The 19,124-nt window shown below is 30.0% G+C and overlaps 3 protein-coding genes across 4 annotated transcripts; all 3 read left to right on the forward strand.

Moving 5' to 3' along the window:
• The first annotated feature begins 252 nt into the window (after positions 1-252).
• LOC115985121 (TMV resistance protein N-like) lies at positions 253-11,975 on the forward strand. The gene is made up of 3 exons (XM_031108090.1): positions 253-740; positions 11,091-11,797; positions 11,959-11,975. Exons 1-3 carry the CDS (start codon positions 253-255, stop codon positions 11,973-11,975), a joined length of 1,212 nt encoding a protein of 403 aa, XP_030963950.1.
• Positions 11,976-12,484: 509 nt separating this feature from the next.
• Positions 12,485-13,664, forward strand: LOC115985122 (disease resistance protein TAO1-like). The gene is made up of 3 exons (XM_031108091.1): positions 12,485-12,640; positions 12,736-13,542; positions 13,641-13,664. The coding sequence occupies exons 1-3, from the start codon at positions 12,605-12,607 to the stop codon at positions 13,662-13,664; spliced, it is 867 nt and encodes a 288-aa protein (XP_030963951.1). The 5' UTR covers positions 12,485-12,604.
• A 59-nt stretch (positions 13,665-13,723) lies between these two features.
• LOC115983460 lies at positions 13,724-17,588 on the forward strand. Of its 2 annotated transcripts, XR_004090061.1 has the most exons (5): positions 13,724-14,409; positions 14,570-14,598; positions 14,765-14,856; positions 16,224-16,323; positions 16,726-17,588. XR_004090061.1 is itself a non-coding variant. In XM_031106136.1 (4 exons), the coding sequence occupies exons 1-3, from the start codon at positions 14,123-14,125 to the stop codon at positions 16,301-16,303; spliced, it is 459 nt and encodes a 152-aa protein (XP_030961996.1). In that variant the 5' UTR covers positions 13,724-14,122; the 3' UTR covers positions 16,304-16,323; positions 17,055-17,588. The 2 variants fall into 2 exon arrangements, 1 of the variants encoding a protein (XP_030961996.1); XM_031106136.1 differs by lacking the exon at positions 14,570-14,598 and having other exon boundaries at positions 17,055-17,588.
• The last annotated feature ends 1,536 nt before the right edge of the window (positions 17,589-19,124 follow it).

The following is a 19,124-nucleotide window of genomic DNA, read 5'->3' on the forward strand; positions in this document are numbered from 1 at the left end:
ATTTTTTCTCTCTGAGATTCAATTCTAGTACACTTGTTGTAAATCATCATTCTTTCATCAATTTCTCAATCAAACACACATACTCAAAACTTTTCAAATTTAGTGCCCTCAACTCATCCGTGAACCGTCACTAGAATTGCAAGCCTTCATTCATCTCTTATCATTCCCATTAATTTCGTCACACCTTTGATCTTGCTTACCTTCTGCTCTTCTTTTTACATCTTCTCAATCTTCAGCTAACAGATCATATCAATGGCTTTCTTGACCAACGAAGGAGCCTTTTCTTCTACCCACCGATGGAACTATGATGTTTTCTTGAGTTTTCGAGGTGAAGATACTCGTTATAATTTTATAGGCCATTTATATAAGGCTTTGTGTGACCAGGGTTTTAACACCTTCATCGATAATGACCTTCAAAGGGGAGAAGAAATTTCAATGGAACTTCTTAAAGCCATTGAATTGTCTAAGATTTCAATTGTTGTATTCTCTAAAAATTTTGCATCTTCTACTTGGTGCTTGAATGAACTGGTTAAGATTTTTGAGTGTAGGAGTATTGGCCAATTGGTTTTACCAATTTTTTACAAAGTGAGCCCATTAGAAATACGTAATCAAGATGGAGAGTTTGGGATTGCACTAGCTGAACATGAAGAAAAATTCAAAGATGACATAGAAAAGATTCAGAGGTGGAGGACAACTTTAACTGAAGCAGCTAATTTGTCTGGATTTCCTTACAATGATAGGTAAGTATTTAATTAATGAATATTTTGGTGTGTTTTTATTAGTTACAAACTTTTAGTGTTTTTCAATTTATAAATTATGTCATCATTGCTGACATTAAAGATAGGAATGGTGGTGGTGGTGGTGGTGGTGGTGATGGTGGTAGAGTGAGAGGGTAGGGACGATAAAGGTGAAAGGGAAGGCTTTAAAAAAAAAAAAAAATTTATTTTTAAAACTGGGTTGATGCCAAGGATCTTAGTCAATAAATTATCACATGGCACAATACTATTAGATGAGAAGACCACTAGGTATTGTTGATGTGTTCTTCTAAGAGGACTAAATAATTTCTTTATATTCTAAAATACTTAGGTACTAGTTATTCTATAAAGGTCAATAGTAGAATTAGAATAATTTTAACTTGGATAATTTTATCAATTGTGACAACTCTTTGTGTTCTTATATTGGTTATAAGCTTTTAATGGTTTGTTAGGACTGCTAATAAATTACGAAACTATTGTTTCTATCATATTTTTTACTACTAAACTAAGTATGCCTATGCCTTGCATGGGTTTATTTATTTTACTAGCATGTAACTCCATATATATGCATGGATATACTTAAAGATATACAATAAGATGCATAATATAATTCATATATATAATTTGAATACTATTGATAGTCATTTTTATATTTTGTTAACTCTTTAAAATTTTTTGTAAGGATATTATTAGGTATAAAATGTAAATTGTCCATTTCTTTTTTAATTATTGTGAAACACATTTTTTTTACGATTCATTTATTCTGGACTCTTTGGTTTTTGTACTTAATGTCTTACTTGTATGAATATTTATGGTGTGGTCCCACATTTGATTCTAAAATTAAAAAATAAAACCCTTTAAGAATAAATAATTTAGGACACATGATGCAAAATTTGAATTCTAATTTGGAATTCTAATTTGAGTTTCTTTCAGTTTCACTTATTATTATATATATATAGATATATAGATTAGTTTTTGAGAAATTATAATTGTTATCACATACACCTTCCTTTCGTGCCAAACTTTGGCATTTACATTTACCCTTTATACCCCATTAACCCATAACCATGATCACAATGTCTTATAGCTGTTGTACCTCAATACCAAAAATACAGCGCTAGAAATTGGTCATCACTTTTACACTAGCACTAAGTACACATCCTTTCAGCACCAGAAATTGGTCATCACTTTTATGTTAACATCTTTCACTATTTTTCTTTCACACACACACATTTTATCAATATAAGAAAACATTTTTTATTTATTTATTAACAGTTGAAAATTAAACAGATAAAATAATCAACAATCATATTATACGGACTGAACAAAAATTTCTTCCATCAAACTTCTTTTGTATAAAATTAATAAATCTACCTTATTGCCACATCTACTCTTATGTCAAATCCTAATTACATCTTCTTCCAAACCATTGCCAAACTCCTTCAGCGCTCTTATGTCCAATCCGCTTGCTATTGACACCTCTGTCGCGTTGTGGTAGTAACATAGTGTACGAGTAACAGAATTAGACTCTGCATTGCATATCTTGCAGAGGTTGTTAGACAAAATATGAGTGTAAGGTCCCAAATAAATTAGAAGATTGAATTGTATGATACTAGATTAGATTTATAGTTATTGTACTTAACAATAGGTAATATTTTATGGACAGAGTTTAGTTATAAAATTGGTTGAAGTTTAAGGCTATAACCTTACTTAATAAAAAAAAAAATTACTACATATTTTGAAAATCTAATCGTTGAATTGCATGTTCTTTATGCTCTTAATATACATGTCAAATTTTGTGTCAATCAGATAGTATATATTATATGTTCTATAAGCTTATATTTTATGCATAATTTTAAACTAAAAAAATTTGCAATTTAAACAATTTATTGATAACTAAGCTATTGATCTTTAATTTTCTAGAAATTTTGCAAGCATGGAGAATATAAGAAGAAGTTATAATTCAATGGTAAGTTTGTCAAAATTCACCCCTAATAAAAAGATATTGAGTAAGGTTGTAGTCTAAGGCTACAATTATTTTTGTAACTAAATTTTGTCCATATTTTATAGTCATCCGGTAACTAAATTGAAAAAAAAAAATGGATGGGTTAAAACTCAAAAGTGCATGTATATGGTCTATAATTACTTGATCATGTAACTCTTTTATAATTTACTATTGGATGCTCAATAAATATTATGCTCAGAAAATATTTTTCATCCTGGGATTTAATAAGAAATAAAAAATAATAATGAAGCAAATAAATAAATCAATAAGGAGAATTAACTATTAAGGTCTTTTTGCTTCTCTTCTAAAGGAAAACGTCTTTTGCCTAAAAAGCTACTGAGGCCTTTTACCAGGTTGTTTGTAATTAAGGGGTGACAGCCATTAATCATTTGAAGAAGCAAATTGGAAAAAGAAACAGTAATTGAGGTATTCAATAAGGGAAAACATAAAATGAGACTTTGCCACGTGTCAAAAAAAGAACATGCCTTTTAGGTTACTTAAAAAAAACCTGTGAAAAAAAGAAAGGAAAAAAATTGATGGATTATTCAAAGGAGCTTATAGTGGTTATATTATAAGTCTTGTTAGCAAATGCCCTGAGGGGATTGGTTAATAAACTATTTTACGAAAGTTTTAATACCACTTTCATAAGAAATATTAAAAACTGAGACAAGTCAATCAAAAAAATTTTTTTTCCATAAAAAGTTTCTAAAAATGGTTAATTAACAAATAACCTTAGGGCATTTGTTAACATTTTTCATATTATAATTATGAAATTTATAGTGCGATTTAAGAGCTTGAAAAAAATATTATTTATTGTTGGCACATGGCAAAATGACTAACATGTACTAATAATTCTCTGCCATGTGACATTATTTTTCCATAATCTATATCTATATATATCTAAAAGTTGAAACGGCCATGTCAGCGGTCCCACTACCTTTCTTTTTTTCTTTTTCTTTTTCGTCCTTTTGCAAATTAACATTTTCCCAATTATTACTCTATCACATAAAATAAAATAAAATATCTCCATCAAACCTAATTCATAAACATTTCCAAGTCATCTCTCTCTCTCTCTCTCTCAATTCACGTTTCCTAAATTTTCAACTTTCCATTTATTATTCTATCAAACCCAATCTGATAATAATTCAAACTTCTTTCAACTCTATGAGTTGGGCCCTTTTGGATTTACACTACTATCAGTTTCTTTAAGACCTTCTCCTCTCTCCTTGTGTGTGCGTGTGTTAAATACTTAGTATTCTAAAATAAAAACTCTCCCTCTACCAAATCAAGTAGTTATGGAAACTATTCAATTGCCACACTATTAAAATTTCAAAAAAAAAAAAAAAAAAACGTAAGTGCATTTGTGTGATGGATACCTCTTATGTTTTTTGTTTTTTTTTTTTTTTTTTTTTTCACTGATGGATACCTCTTATGTGCATTTGTGTGATGTATTCACCACTATGGATTAATAATTCTCTTTGTATATGCGTGGCATAAATCAGTTCTATTATATGTAAATATTAGTTGTGACATGAATGTAGATACATAACCTAGTACAAGATATGTTACTATTTTTTGGTTTTGTATTGTAACAAATTTAGATATTATTATGTGATGCCTTTTCTGGAAGACTTTACCAAAATTACAAAATTTGATGTCAATGGAAAGAAAATTAAATCAAGAACACGTATAAAACTTGATAAGGTAGTAATAGACATTATTATGGATGTAGATGCATAACTTAGTACAAGATATATTACCTTTTTTGGTTCTGTATTGTAACAAATTTAGACATTATTATGGGATGCCTTTGTTGGAAGACTTTACCAAAACTGCAGAATTCGATGTCAATGGAAAGAAAATTAAATCAAAGAACACGTATAAAGCTAGATAAGGTAGCAATAGACAAACCCAAAAAAAAAAAAAAAAAAAAAATACTAGAGTGAAAGATTACCCAAATTTGGGAAAAGTCTCAAAATTCATGAAGATCAATTGGATGTGAGAAATGCCATGAAGATGTATGCTTGGCTATATGAAGAAATTGAATTTGGATAAAATATGAAGAAATCCAATTGAATTGAATTGGGTTCCCTATCACAAGTGAGAATTTTTGTTTTGATTTAATTTTTGTTTGAGTTAATACTTAGTTATTTTGAAAGTGAGAATTTGAATTTATATCAAAAACACAATCTTGGCTATGTATTTGATTATGCTTATCAGTTATTTGAGTAATATCATGGGTATTTTTGTGATCAGTTTTGAATATCATGATAATATCCTTAAAGAAAATAGGAATTTTGAATAACATATTTGAAACTTAAAAAATTTAATTGTAAAGAAAAAAAAAGGAAAACATAACTCACTATAACATAATTTAGAGGAATATGAACCACCTAAAAAATGGATAGATATCAATCAAATACACCAAAAAATAATAGAATGAAAGAGATAGAGAGATGGAAAATAATTTTAGAAATTGTTTAATTTTTGAGAAATGCTATGTTTACAACATTTTCACAACAATTCATAATTGGTAAGTTGTTATCGGTTCTAATTTAAACCTATCACTAAAATTACTTTTTTGCCCACCAATAACAACCAATAACAACTAATAACAACCTGTTATGTATAATTTGTTGTGAAAATATTATTATTTTTTTTTTGATAAATGAAAGTGTTGTAAAATTATTGTCGACATAACATTTCTCTTAATTTTTAAGGAGAGCAAATTATTTTCCACAAATTTAAGAGAACGAATTATACTTATATCAAAATTACAAAGCAATTATCTAAGACTAGCATATTATAAAAGTTGGATCCCTACAACTAGTGGATGCACAAAATGATATCATGTGTCTCTTTGACTTTGACAATGCATAAAATAATAACACATACCATCTTTTGTAATTTCCTCCATCTATTTGGTATGACATGGAAAAAGAATGTTACATGGCTTCATATTGTCAATCTTTTTGCCAAGTGTTAATAATAAATGAAAAAAAAAAAAAAAAAAAAAAACCTTAAATGAGCACTATAAATTCCACCAATTTAACACCCTTCTTTTTGAGAGAGAATATATATAACACGCTTCTTCAATTAATTGCTTTTAGTTTTCCCTTTTAATTACTTTTTTATTTTTAAGATGACCTATCAATTTCCTTAACGAATACAAAATTTAAAAGGAGAATACTGTTATTTACAAATTATAATTATCTCTCCTATAATATAATTACAGGAAGCCTCATGCATTTGTGGTGAATTGAAAGTGAGTTTTCCTGTGCTTTAGTACAGACTATCAGTCTTCCTTTTCTTTTATGATTTCGGTTGCGCCTTTACTTTAAATTTGCTTCCTTTACGATTCACTTTCTTTCCTCAACTAAACTATTTTTCACACACACACACACACACACACAAAACAAACAAACAAACAAAACTGTTGCCCTAAAATCTTCAACCCAAAGATGCCTTCTATACCTCTTCATCTTGTCCACCACTAATTACAGCGTTTCCTCTTCCCAATTTTTAATTTTTCACAGCCTTATCTCTCTTTTTCTCTCACACATCAATTATTTATTTAAGCTTTTCAATGTTGTAACTACCCATGAACATTCTAAATATAATCCACCCCATCATCCACAACAAATCATTTTGGTTTGGTATTGATTGTTCTCCGCAAAATTACAATCATGCTTCAATTTCCACATTTTTGAGAAGACATGGATTGTGTTTTTCATTGAATTTTGAAATTAAGCTGGCAATATGATGATCTAATCTTTTTTTCTTTTTCTTTTTTGGATTCTTGCATTTAGATTTTGTAAGGTGTTTTTGTTGTTTTCAATCTCAAATTTCCAATGTTATTGACTTTTGTTATTGCTAACTGACTTTTGATTGTCAAAGCTATTTTATTTGGCCATCATTGTTGTTGAGTTTCCTGCTGTTAACTGACTTAGAATTGATATATATATATATATATATATATATATGCTTGGGTGTTGCTTTTTATTTTGAACAAAATGGTGGATTTATAAATATTTGTAGAGCAATATCGATATCAAAGTAGTCTCAAAATCTTTAGTGTTACAACTTGCAATTTTGTTATTGTTGCATCCCAGTCTCAAAACCCTCCATCAAATTTCTTACTTATCTTAGCTTTCTCGGTAAGCTTTTAAATACTTTCTTTGCTTAGCTGATCATCTTTGGCTAAAGTGCATGAAAAGAACAAGACAAATATAATATAATCTGTAGCATTAGTATCCCGTTATGGATTACCATTGTTCAAGGAATGTGCCAGTAATGGTAGATGAAGCTGAACATTTCTCTTCTACTAATAAAGTTCGAATTTGTTAGTTTCAATTTAATCTTTGATGTTCCAGAGTTCAGTCTGATGAAGAATAAGTCACCATGAATGCCTTATTACATATAACTATAAGCTTTTGTGCCCTCAAAAAAGATACCTCTAGGTTATGCAATTGGGTTTTGGATGGATTCTATTGCAAGAAGCTAAATTTCTTTGTTGTTTAGCCATATATATTTTGTAGGTTTGCTTCTCTACACAAGCTTTGAAGGGTTTTAATCACTTAAAAAAAAGTTTAATTGATTAAAAGCGCTATAAAGTGTTTATAAAGTCACGGTGAAATACTTAGCATGTGCTCCTGTAATGGGTATTTGATAGTCACTGACAAAGGAGCTACGGGAGATATACTTAGCATATGCTCCTATAATGGGTACTTGGTAGTCACGGATAAAGTAGTGAGTATTAGTACAATTGCTTAAATGTTTGCATATCTAAATATTTTATGGTACTCTTTAGTATTAGTTGGAGTGTTGTATATCTTTTATGGACTATCTTCTTAGGAGCTTGAACCAAGCAAAAAAATGGAAAACAAATTAGCTTATTTTTGCTGTAAATTCTGCTATTTAAATGTCAATTTGGAATTATAGATATTGGAATTATTTTATTTTCCTTTGGGTGTGTATGAGATAGATGCAATCCATGCGGTTATGCATGCAACATCAGAATATAAATCCTCTATCTATCTTTTGTTTTTTTTTTTTTTTTTCTTCTATCAATCACAACTTGCCATGTATTCATCTGACTTTCCTTATATAAAAAAAAGAAGTTAAAAATGGAAAAAAAAAAAAAATCAAACACAAGAAAATTTGAATGGAAAGAGGATTTGTATTCATAATATTGAATATAATTTAATATAACATTTGAATATATAAGTTTTTCCATGCATCACATTGGTTAATCACTATTATCATATATAGTAGATGGAGAAAGTTACAAAAGATGATATGTGTCATTGTTTTATGTATTGTCAAAGAGACACATGTCACTATTATATGTATCCACTAGTTGTAGGGATCCAACTTTTATATTATACTAGTCGCAGACTCGCGTGTGATTATTTTTTAGGTATAATACTATTTTAGTCCATAGACTTTGTAAATAATTTTTTTAAAAAAATAGTTTTATCATATTTTTTATAATCTTGTTTATAACGTTTCTTACCATTATCATACATTTATTAGTTAATGATTTGCATAACATAGACATTAAATAAGAGGTAGAACTGTTCATTAAATTTTTTTAAGTCATGGTGTATGAAGATTATGATTATATATATATAAAAGGTTAAATGAAATGTCAAGAAATGAGATTATAAAATTTTTCCACTTTATTTTTAATATAATTTCAAAATTACTGAAGAACTTCTCATTTTTATTTATGAGATAGGAAATATAATTTCCCTAGTTAGAGTTTGATTAGTTTTAAGTTTAAATTTTGTATTATTATATTTAATTGTTGACTATTGATTTAATTAAGTGAATGTAAGGGTTGATTTTATTGCACTATAAAGTTTTTAATGTTCTCTATATAGTCATTTCTATTTTATTTCTTACTCCTTTTGGCCACTTTTTTATTTTCCAAATAACGGTTACTAATTGACATTTGATTTTATTTCTTTTTTTCTTCTATCATTTATTCTTGATTACTTTATACGTTCCCTCGCTTTGTAGTTTTTATGGTTATCAATAAGAAATAAATGAATATCTAAATTAAAATTTTTAATTTAAATTAAAATAGATGAATATGTAAAGGTAAAATTATATGAAATGTTAAAACAATCCAAGATGAATGTTTAACCACTAGTAGGTATGTGTTTTTTGAAGACTAAAGTATGCTTGATTGTGCGAGTGATTACATCATTTACAAAATATCAAGTTTGGTGGCCTTACAAAATAGATATTTCATTTTGCAAAAAACTTTACTTGAACTCCTATTTTGTGACAACCTTTTTTTTTTTTTTTTTTTCCAACTTTTTTTCTTTTTGGCAAAACAACTTAAGAATATTAAGACTTAAGATATCACATGTGGTAGCTGTAAAACACGTCAGTGATATGAAAAATAGAAAGGTTTAAATTTTTAAAGAGCATTTTTAGTAGATTGTAATATAAAACATTTTTTTCTTAATATTTTATGTAACTTTTTCCATAAGATTAATGTTGTTGGCATCCTTTGAAATGATACATAATATTTTTGAGAAGAAGAAGAAGAAGCAAAGGCGATGCTAACACATAATATAAAATTATTAAGTTTGCATGATTTAAATTTGTTGCAAGAAAAATTAATATATCTATGATAAAGGATTTTATCTAAATCATATATAGTAGTCCATATGTTTTTAGTCTTGATTCAAAAATTCCATTCTCAATAGCCTTTTAAGTCTATAAATTGCTCAATTTATAAGCCTAGACACATTCAAAGAGTGCTAACTAAATTATTAATTATATGACCCTTTATCACACAAGTATTTTGATTCCCCTATTGTATGGTAAAGGAAGGCAAGTGTGTGTCTAGCCATTTTCTTGATTTGTGCTACATAAATTTGGAGGATGTGATTGAATTAAATGTTGAATAAAATAAGATAAGAAGAAAAAAGAGTAAAAATAAAATATATAACAATAAACATCAAATTACTCAAGTCATTCTATGTAATATAATAACATTGTATTATTATATACTATATGTATAATGTAGTAGGATAATATTTAATAATCAAAGAGAATAGAAAGCATAAAAACTTAAAACACAAAACTAAATCACATCAACCTAAGTAGAATTCTAATTAACACAAAAATTCATCAACCTAAGTATGGATGCAATAAAAATTTAAAAAAAATCAAGAAAAAAAAATGAAAAACAAAGAGAGAGAGAGAGAGAGAGAGAGAGAGAGAAGTAACATTTTTGTGTGAGAAAACTATGCATAGAATAAAAAAGAAAATGTAAAATTTATAGTAATATGTTGACAATAAGAAGAGTAAAAATAAAGGAAGATAAAAGGGTAGAGAAAGAATGATATTAAGGTAGAAAGTAGAGGGGAGATGAAGAGGTAAAATGGAGGGAGAGTTTTGGAAAATTAATAATAAAAATAATAGTTAAAAAATATTTTAATTTTTAAATAATGGAGTTTTTAAGTCACCTTATTAAATGAGAATTAAAAAAATTATATATAGGAAAAATTGGAAACAAAAAAGGATAATGATGTGGCTGCTGATGTGACTTAACTGGAGCATAGCAACAATAAATGCTACGTTTCAGCTTTTCGATATATATAGATTATATATATAATATAGGACAAAGTTTGGCTACAAACTTGGTGGTAGCATAAGACTACAAGTACCATTAAAACAATTAACATGATTATATATTTTGAAAATTTAATCGTTAGATTGCATGTTCGTTATGCTCTTAACATACATGTCAACTTTTGTGCCAATCAGATGTTATTGACTATATGATTCATAAAATTATTTATATGCATAATTTTAGACTACAAAAATTTGCAATTTGAACAGTTGATTGATGACATATCTATTGATTTTTAATTTTGTAGAAATTTTGTAAGCATAGAAGATATAAAAAGAAAACGTAATCCAATTGTGGATTTGTCAAAATTCACATCCAATAAAAATATATTAAATGAAGTTGTAACCTTAAACTAAAATTAAGTTTGTAGTCAAACTTTGTCCAATAATATATAGATAGATAGATGCTAGAAATAGAATAATTTTAATTCATATGATGTTATATATTCAGACAACCTTTCTCTCAAAAAATAATAAAAAATAAAAATCATTTTGACAACTCTTTTTCTTTCATTAGTTAGAAACTTTTAAATGATTTTGTGACTATTAAATGTTCAATTTTTTTAATGTATACTTTTTTTAAAAAAAAATAGATATATTGAATTTAGTTCATCTTTATATTTATATTTACAACTAATCCAACTCATTATGCCTTTCTTATGCTCTATGCTTTGCAGCTGCATTGAATCTGAATTTGAGTTTATCCAAAGAGTTATAAAAGAGATATCAAGTACTAAATCAAATCCTATGCCATTATTTGTTGCTAAATATCCAACTGGAATAGATATTCGAGTGGAGGCCGTAGAATTGCTTTTAGATATGGAGTTGAATGATGTTTGCATGGTGGGAATTTATGGTCTTGGGGGAATAGGTAAGACTATGATCTCGAAAGCAGTTTATAATAGAATTGCTAACCGTTTTGAAGGAAGCTGTTTTTTAGAGAATGTTAGAGAAAGGTCAAAGATAAATGGTGACATAATCCAACTACAAGAGACACTTCTTTCTAATATCTTAGATAGATATTTGAAGGTGTACAGTGTATTTGGAGGTACCAATTTGATAATGGAAAGACTTCGTAGTAAAAAAGTTCTTTTAATTCTTGATGATGTGGGTGAATCAAAAGAGGTAGAAAATTTGCTTGGAGAATGTAATTGGCTTGCTACCGGAAGTAGAGTAATTATAACAACAAGAAACAAACATGTACTAACCACTTTGAGAAGAGATCATCGAGAATACGAGGTTAAAAAATTGAGTCAAGGTGAAGCTCGTGAACTTTTCAACCAGCATGCCTTCCGAACAAGTAAATATGGGGATGATTATTCAGAACTTGCAAAACAAATTATACGTTATGCAGATGGCCTTCCATTAGCTATAAAAATAATTGGTTCTGATTTGTGTGGAAAAAATATACATGAATGGAAAAGTGCATTAGAAAAGTATAAAAACATTCCACATGTAAAAATTCAAGAAATACTCAAAATAAGTTATGATGGGTTGGAAAAAACTGAAAAGGATATTTTTCTTGATATTGCATGTTTTTTTAAGGATTACGACAAGGATGATGTTGTATATATATTAGGTTCATGCGATTTATATCCAGACTATGGTATTGGAAAGCTTATTGACAAGTGTCTCATAACCTTGGAACATGGCCGTTTGTCAATGCATGACTTGCTGCAACAAATGGGTAGAGAAATCGTTCAACAAGAATCAGAAGAGCTTGAACAACGTAGTAGGATATGGCGTTATAAGGATGCTTATAAATTACTAACTAGAAATATGGTATACATTCTTTGCTTCTACATTTTTTTTTTTCGAGATATTTCTTTATTGGATTTCCCCCCTTTCAATATTGAAAATAATATAATTTTCTCAATATATGTTTTGTTTAAAGTTTCAAAATCTTTATTCTCTTGTTGAATCCTATTATAAGGCGTGACTAATTTTGTTTCTTAAGCAGGGAACAAATAAAATTCGTGGTATAAAGTTGTGCTCACTTGAACGAACAGAGGTTTCATTGAAAGCTAATGTTTTCAAAAGGATGAAAAATCTCAAATTTCTTATAGGCAATGTACATATTGGTGAAAAACTTAAATACCTCCCAAATGAGTTAAGGTTTCTGGAATGGCATGTATTTCCTTTGTCCTTATCTTCCAAATGTTGTCCCCCTGAACAACTTGTTGCACTCAAGATGTCTAGCATTTTATTGGAGAAGGTATTCAAGCAGGTATAAGTATTAGTATTTATAACTTTTAATTTCTTTAAATGTTTTTAAAAGTTGTTGAAGATAAATTTTTTTTTTGTTTTTTTATTTTTTTATAGGGGTTCCAGTACAAAAATTTGAAAACTATCGAGCTGAGATTTTGTAAATTCATTACAAAATTACCTGACTTGTGCTCCCCAAACTTAGAGAAATTGGACCTTCACAGTTGTGAAAATTTAATTGAGGTTCATGAGTCCATTGGATTTCTTGAGAAGCTTAAAGTATGGAATCTCCATGGCTGTTCACAACTTCAAATTCTTCCAAGTACACTCATGCTAAAATCTCTTGGATATTTTAATCTAAATAACTGCTCAAGGCTTGAGAAGTTCCCCGATATTCACCCTGAAATGAAATGTCTAAAGAAATTGTATTTGCTTTCTAGTGGTCTTAGAGAATTGCCTTCATCACTATTGTATTTGACTAGACTTGACACATTAGGACTAATTTTTTGTGGTAAGCTTACAAATTTTCTAGTTAGGGCCAATAAATCACAAATGCAGGAGGAAGTAGATATTCCTTCTGCCAAATTGAGACTAGCATGCAATTCCTTTCATAACTTTTCGAGACCAATTGGGTTTCTAAGCATGACACAACTAAATCTTGGCGCATGTGTTGGAATTAAAGTTGGATTAGATTCTTGGATGCAACCTGATTACTTCCCAGTATTGACCAATTTAGATCTAGCTTATACTAGTATTGTTACCATCCCAGAAAGTATTACTAGATTTGCTAGATTACAATATCTTTACATAAGAGATTGCAAAAAGCTTCGAGAAATTCCCAGACTTCCACAATCTATTAGAACTGTGGATGCACTTAGATGCTATCGGCTGGATCCACAATCATTAAGTAGATTATGGAATCAGGTATCTCTTTCTCTCTCTCTTTCTCTCTTTGAAGTTCAAGGTATAAAGAAGCAATTTATGTTATACTTCAATTTCTTGCAGTTTGGAGAAATTCTAAGGATTTTACCAAATACAGTTGCTGAAGCTACAAGAAGCCTTGAATCTAAAATTTACCGTCATTATTATCTTACATTACCAGCAATTGAGATTCCAAAGTGGTTCAAATTCAACCATCATCAGATTTTCGGAAATTCCGTATCATTCTTGGTTGGTCCCAAATTTTCAAATTTGGTTGTTTGTGTTGCTTTTCCATCAAAGCTTGTGAACACCAATATGAATAGCCTTTTGTCAATTAAGATTTCCATCAATGGTGGTAAACAACAAACCATATGTGAGACATTTTGTACTTGCAACAATGTATGGTTAGTTTATGGGAAAGTGAATATATCAAATCCATTCGAAGAGAATCGCATTGAGGTTGCTGTAAGTGAAGGGATAAATATTTCTCTAAATAGGATGAGGATTTACGTAGAATGCATCTGTTGTCCTCAGAAACCCAATATATCTCCTACGTCATCTATGGATCAATGGGCTTTTAACAATGGGGAAGAAGATTCAAGCCATGTTGGAATCCGACACCGAATGCAAAGAAGAAACCATCGACCAACCCATGAAAGGTGTCCCCAAAAACACTACATGTCCCGCTTACTTCGATTCCAATTCCAACTCTGGAAACGAAGCTCCAAACCCTGGAGACGGTGATTTACCAATGGGTTTCACGATCAGGGTTCATCTTCAATCAATACCTTTTTCAACTATGATAGCAACACCAATCTGTATTGACCATCATAGAACACAAAAACATCTTGATCCAACTTTGAAGAAAAGGTTTGTCTCTTTCTATTTCTCTAAATTGAATGGCTTATTCATACGATTGTTGCTCAAGTATATATTGTGTTTTAAGTAAATAATAGCGAAATCAAACCGTTGGGCTATGTAATTATTCAAACTATTGTGTTTTAATTTCTTTATTTCTTTTTCAATGCAGATGATGCCTTGTTGCTATTAAAGTAATTGGTAGGCCTAAGAATCATTTTCACCTTGCAATTTGATTTTCATCTATTATAATATATGTCTTTTATTCATCTTATTTGTCTACTTCTGGTGCATAATTTCTTCTTCTAAACTTCAATTTTACCAAATAATGAGTATGCCTACTAATACTTCGAAATTGAAATTCAAGTCAAGCACACAACTGTTCGATGAAATACTTCTTCAAGATATTGAACCTGGTTGCTTCGCTGACCTATGCTACTCATCGAGCCAATTGTGAAGGTTTAGTTTTTAATTTCTACAAAAATATTTCTGTTTGATTACTTATTTAATTACTTATGCTTTTCCACTAGGTTTTTAAATTTTAATATTGTCAAATTGTCATAGATGTTTCTTTGCTTTTATTGATTTACTAAATAATACTCCCTCCGTCCCACTTTGTTTGTCCTCTATTCTATTTTGAGATGTCCCAAAATATTGTCTTGTTTCTAAAAATAAAAGTCATTAATTTACTAATGTTCCTATTATACCCTTATTAATTTACTATTTCAATTTTTTGATAAATTTATTTAAGGGTAGTTTTGGAAACTTGTACATTTTTAAAAGGTAGACAAGACAATAAATGATGTTCTCTTAAAAAGTTAGACTTTTCAAACAGGACAAACAAAGTGAGACAGAGGGAGTATTATTTAGATTGTTCATAAATTTATTGAAAGATAAATGGCATTGGACAAGGATGTATTGAGCTGGTTAGCAAGAGAAATGTAAATTAAAATTTGCAATAAGCTATGGCCCCAGAAGCCTTTTCTTCTGCAAAATTTGCCTTGAGAGTGGGGCTCACCTCTTCATATTATTCATATTTGATTGGTTGAGGATGAGGAATTATTTAAGCACATGTTTTTATTTGCTTGTTTGTTAATTAGGAATATTTGAATTAATGATGATGTCAACGCCACAACTTTGTCATTGTTAAGATAACAACTGTACCTATTGATAAAAACATCTTGATCCCTTGAGTTTTTGTGCTTAAAAATGATTTTCTAAAGCTTAAATTAAATTCTCAAAGTAGTTTTGAGTCATACTTTTTCCATTAGAAAACAAGACAATTAGTAACTGATTTGGAAGTACAGACAATCAGTCATGTCATTAAACAGTCAAGAGAGCCTCACTTCTCCACTGTTGATGCTCAGATGGAAGAGTAGAACTTAGAGATATGGCTCTCATATGTGGGCTTCCCTATGGAAGCATGAACTTCCATTTAAATTCCTTATTTCCTTTGGAAACTACAAGATGATTGTCTTCAATTGATTAGGAGTTAGCAAATAGGAATCTCTTCATTGATACTTCTTGCCCTTCTTGTGTTATAGAAGAGGAATGCTTGGATCACCTATAACTTAACTTGTGTGATGTGGTTCAGATCACCACTCACCATTAGGAGGTACTTGAGTCAAAGTCAAGTCATAATTATGTTGCTACTTGGCTGGAAATTGTGTATAAAGCATAAGGCCAGTGCAATCACTTCACTGTATTCTTTCAACAATCTTTGGGCTATTTGGATACATTACAATAAAATAGCACATGAAAGAATAAGTGTTAATGCTAGATTTTGAAGTCCTAAGTTGTAGTGCTTACCTTTCTACCATTTGTAGGGATGCAACAAACACATGGGAAGTGGACACTCCTGTTAAACCACATAATGAACCTTTCAACAATTTCCTTGGCAATGTAGCACATGATCAGATGTTGAAGGTATGAATTCCTCTCTCTTTTCATGATATGAGTATATGGTGGTGTAAAACCTGTAGAGAATTTGGTAAATATAATTATTGTTGGATGATTCATACAGTTGTATGTGTAATACATGAGGTGTGATTGAAGATGAAAAAAAAAATAAGAATAAGGGATAATTCCACCAAATTTGTTGTAATTGGATACTCATGTTGAAGCGTACAACTTTAATAAATATATAGATCGTGGGTTCAAGACACATGTTATATATATATTGCGTAAATGATCGTCGGGTGTCTTCTTTAAAAGTTATTTAATAGGAATGCTTTCAAACCAATTCATTCAAAGATATGTTTAAAACCATTTGTTTGGTTTTCAGAAAAGAAGATTGTCTTGAATAATCATGTTCTTATTTTTATGTAGGGGGGCAGAGGTGGGCTGTAGTTTAAATGCTTTGTCCATCCTAGTATTCTTATAGCAGTACCTTGTGGCAGAGGGTGGAAAAGTTGAAATGGCAGCTACTTATGCGATGGTGGCTAGGTATGATGGTTTTAGCCTAGGGGTGGAGATGCTGATTGATGTAGGCATAAAAGCATGGGTATGATGTAGGGTCGTAAATTTTTATTCATGATTTTTAACATCCCTTAATGCTTGTGGAGGGGTATCAAATACTGGAGAAGAAGAAGCTTGATTTTAAATACTGTTATGAGCAAATTAGCTTGGGGTTCTTAAATTTTCTATCTTTATTGTAGAGAAATAGGACATTCAAGGAAGTCGAATAAGCTCAAAAGAAGATATTGGGCACTCCATCAAATTGTAAGACAAGAGTCGAGACTAGTGTGGTTGCTAGAGGGAGGTTCAAGAACTATTGTTTTTTATAGAGCATTATGTTGTGTTTGGATAAAAGGTTCTTAATTCTTAGTGATATTCGTTCTTTTGGCAGTCAAAAGTTTGCCACAATTTGCTTAGATTCTTGTAACAATGAGATGGTTGTTTGTTGTGTTCCTTGCCAATCAAAGCACAAAAATTTGGTTGGTCTGTGCTTTTAAATCAAACAAGTTTGTGCTAGTGCCTGCCACCTTATATTTAGTCATGTTTGATAAGATCTTTTTAAATAATCTTTCATAAATTGGACGGTCTTCATTTTTCTTTTCCTTTTTCTTTTTTTAAAGGGCCTCAGATAAAGTTGCAGTTAGTACTTAGTAAAGTTAAACAACTTTGTAAACAATGAGATGTACCTATGTCTTGGAGTGGTTTTCACTTGTTACTATATAATCACTGTATACCTATGACATTTCAACATTGTTTTTTTTTCTTTTTTTTTTTAAGATTTAATCACTCCATCATGAATATGATTACTGCTAATGTTCATTAAAATCATGAATGGTTTTTAAGTAAAATTGAAAATGTGTAGTTTCTAGGAAGCGGTTTCTGTATTTGTTTTTAATAATCGCTGTAGTTTAAGAACTTTTTATTTATTTTGGTGGGACACTCTCTTGATATCATCCATCTTATCCAAATTACCTCATCCACAACAGCCAACCTTTTGGAACCAAAAGTTTCTCTTCTCTACCAACATTTTCTTAATTGCACCAAAAAGGATTAAATTTCATTACATTACTAGATTTTGTACATCATTTTATTCATAATTCCAAAGATATGTAATTTGGAGATCTGATAAGGAATGAGTGCACTATTAAATCCAGTTGTCACTTATTCTTTTGAAAGCTCTCTCTCTCTCTCTCTCTCTCCCTCTCTCTCTCACATGAATTATTATAACATGTGTATATATAATAGACTAAACCCTAGACTAATAGACTTCTAATACAAGTAGGAGACTTGGCTTGCACACAAAGTAGAATTAGGCTTGGGCCTATGCTAATGGGCCAATATATCTCTAACACCCCCTCTCAAACTCAAGATGGAAGCTTGATGAAATCTTGAGATTTGATAAGGTTGAGAAGATCCCTTGAATGAAGTTTGGCTCTATGATGGTAGTTTGAGGAAGGCAATGGTCTTGCAGTGTTGATGTGACTTTTAATGGTGGCTTGACTATACCGGAGAGTTTTGATGGCAGTAGTAGAAAGCCAAAGAAGATGAACGCAGTGAAAAAACACCGAGGAAGACAAAGATTGCTCTTAAATATACCACAAGGACAGAAAATCATGGCCATAGGAAGGTGGCTCTGATACCATGTTAAATATTAGCATTGATACACTATGTTGAATATGCTAGTATGGATGCGGAAGCGAAAGCATAAAGTATAGAACACAGTAACATATGAGAGTTATGTGGTTCAACCTAACGGCTTACATCCACGGAGGAAACCCTAAAGGGCTACATCAATAATATATTAGAGTGTAGTACAAATCCTGTGTTACAATGAATTATAACATGTGTATATATAATAGACTAAACCCTAGACTAATAGACTTCTAGTACAAGTAGGAGACTTGGCTTGCACACAAAGTAGAATTAGGCTTAGGCCTATGCTAATGGGCTAATATATCTCTAATAATATATATATATATATATATATATATATATCAGTTTATCATCCATGCTTGCTTGGACTTGACCATACACATGGTATCTATAGACTATAGTTGCCGTGATAAGGTATGGAAAACCAAATCAAAGTGAAAAGAGAAAATCGGTAGATTCTAACTTGCCCAAACGAGCTCTATAGCAACTGAAGAAGACACACCACAACATTGGGAGACAATTATACAATAGGAAGCAAATTTTAATAGCAAAGGAAATTTCCAAAGAGTTGAATAATTAAAAGGAAGCCAATGGGTATTAGTTTAGTTATCGGAATA

This window comes from Quercus lobata, chromosome 4, assembly GCF_001633185.2.
Source record: "Quercus lobata isolate SW786 chromosome 4, ValleyOak3.0 Primary Assembly, whole genome shotgun sequence".
Taxonomy (NCBI): Eukaryota; Viridiplantae; Streptophyta; class Magnoliopsida; order Fagales; family Fagaceae; genus Quercus; species Quercus lobata.

Bases quoted from the DNA above. Each gene is read 5' to 3' on its own strand.
- LOC115985121 (XM_031108090.1), top strand. From the start codon at position 253: ATGGCTTTCTTGACCAACGAAGGAGCCTTTTCTTCTACCCACCGATGG. The intron at 741-11,090 runs GTAAGTATTTAA...TATGCTTTGCAG, and splicing joins GGATTTCCTTACAATGATAG to CTGCATTGAATCTGAATTTG.
- LOC115983460 (XM_031106136.1), top strand. From the start codon at position 14,123: ATGGGGAAGAAGATTCAAGCCATGTTGGAATCCGACACCGAATGCAAA. The intron at 14,410-14,764 runs GTTTGTCTCTTT...TTGAAATTCAAG, and splicing joins GATCCAACTTTGAAGAAAAG to TCAAGCACACAACTGTTCGA. The intron at 14,857-16,223 runs GTTTAGTTTTTA...TACCATTTGTAG, and splicing joins TCATCGAGCCAATTGTGAAG to GGATGCAACAAACACATGGG.
- LOC115985122 (XM_031108091.1), top strand. From the start codon at position 12,605: ATGTCTAGCATTTTATTGGAGAAGGTATTCAAGCAG. The intron at 12,641-12,735 runs GTATAAGTATTA...ATTTTTTTATAG, and splicing joins TGGAGAAGGTATTCAAGCAG to GGGTTCCAGTACAAAAATTT. The intron at 13,543-13,640 runs GTATCTCTTTCT...AGAAATTCTAAG, and splicing joins TAAGTAGATTATGGAATCAG to GATTTTACCAAATACAGTTG.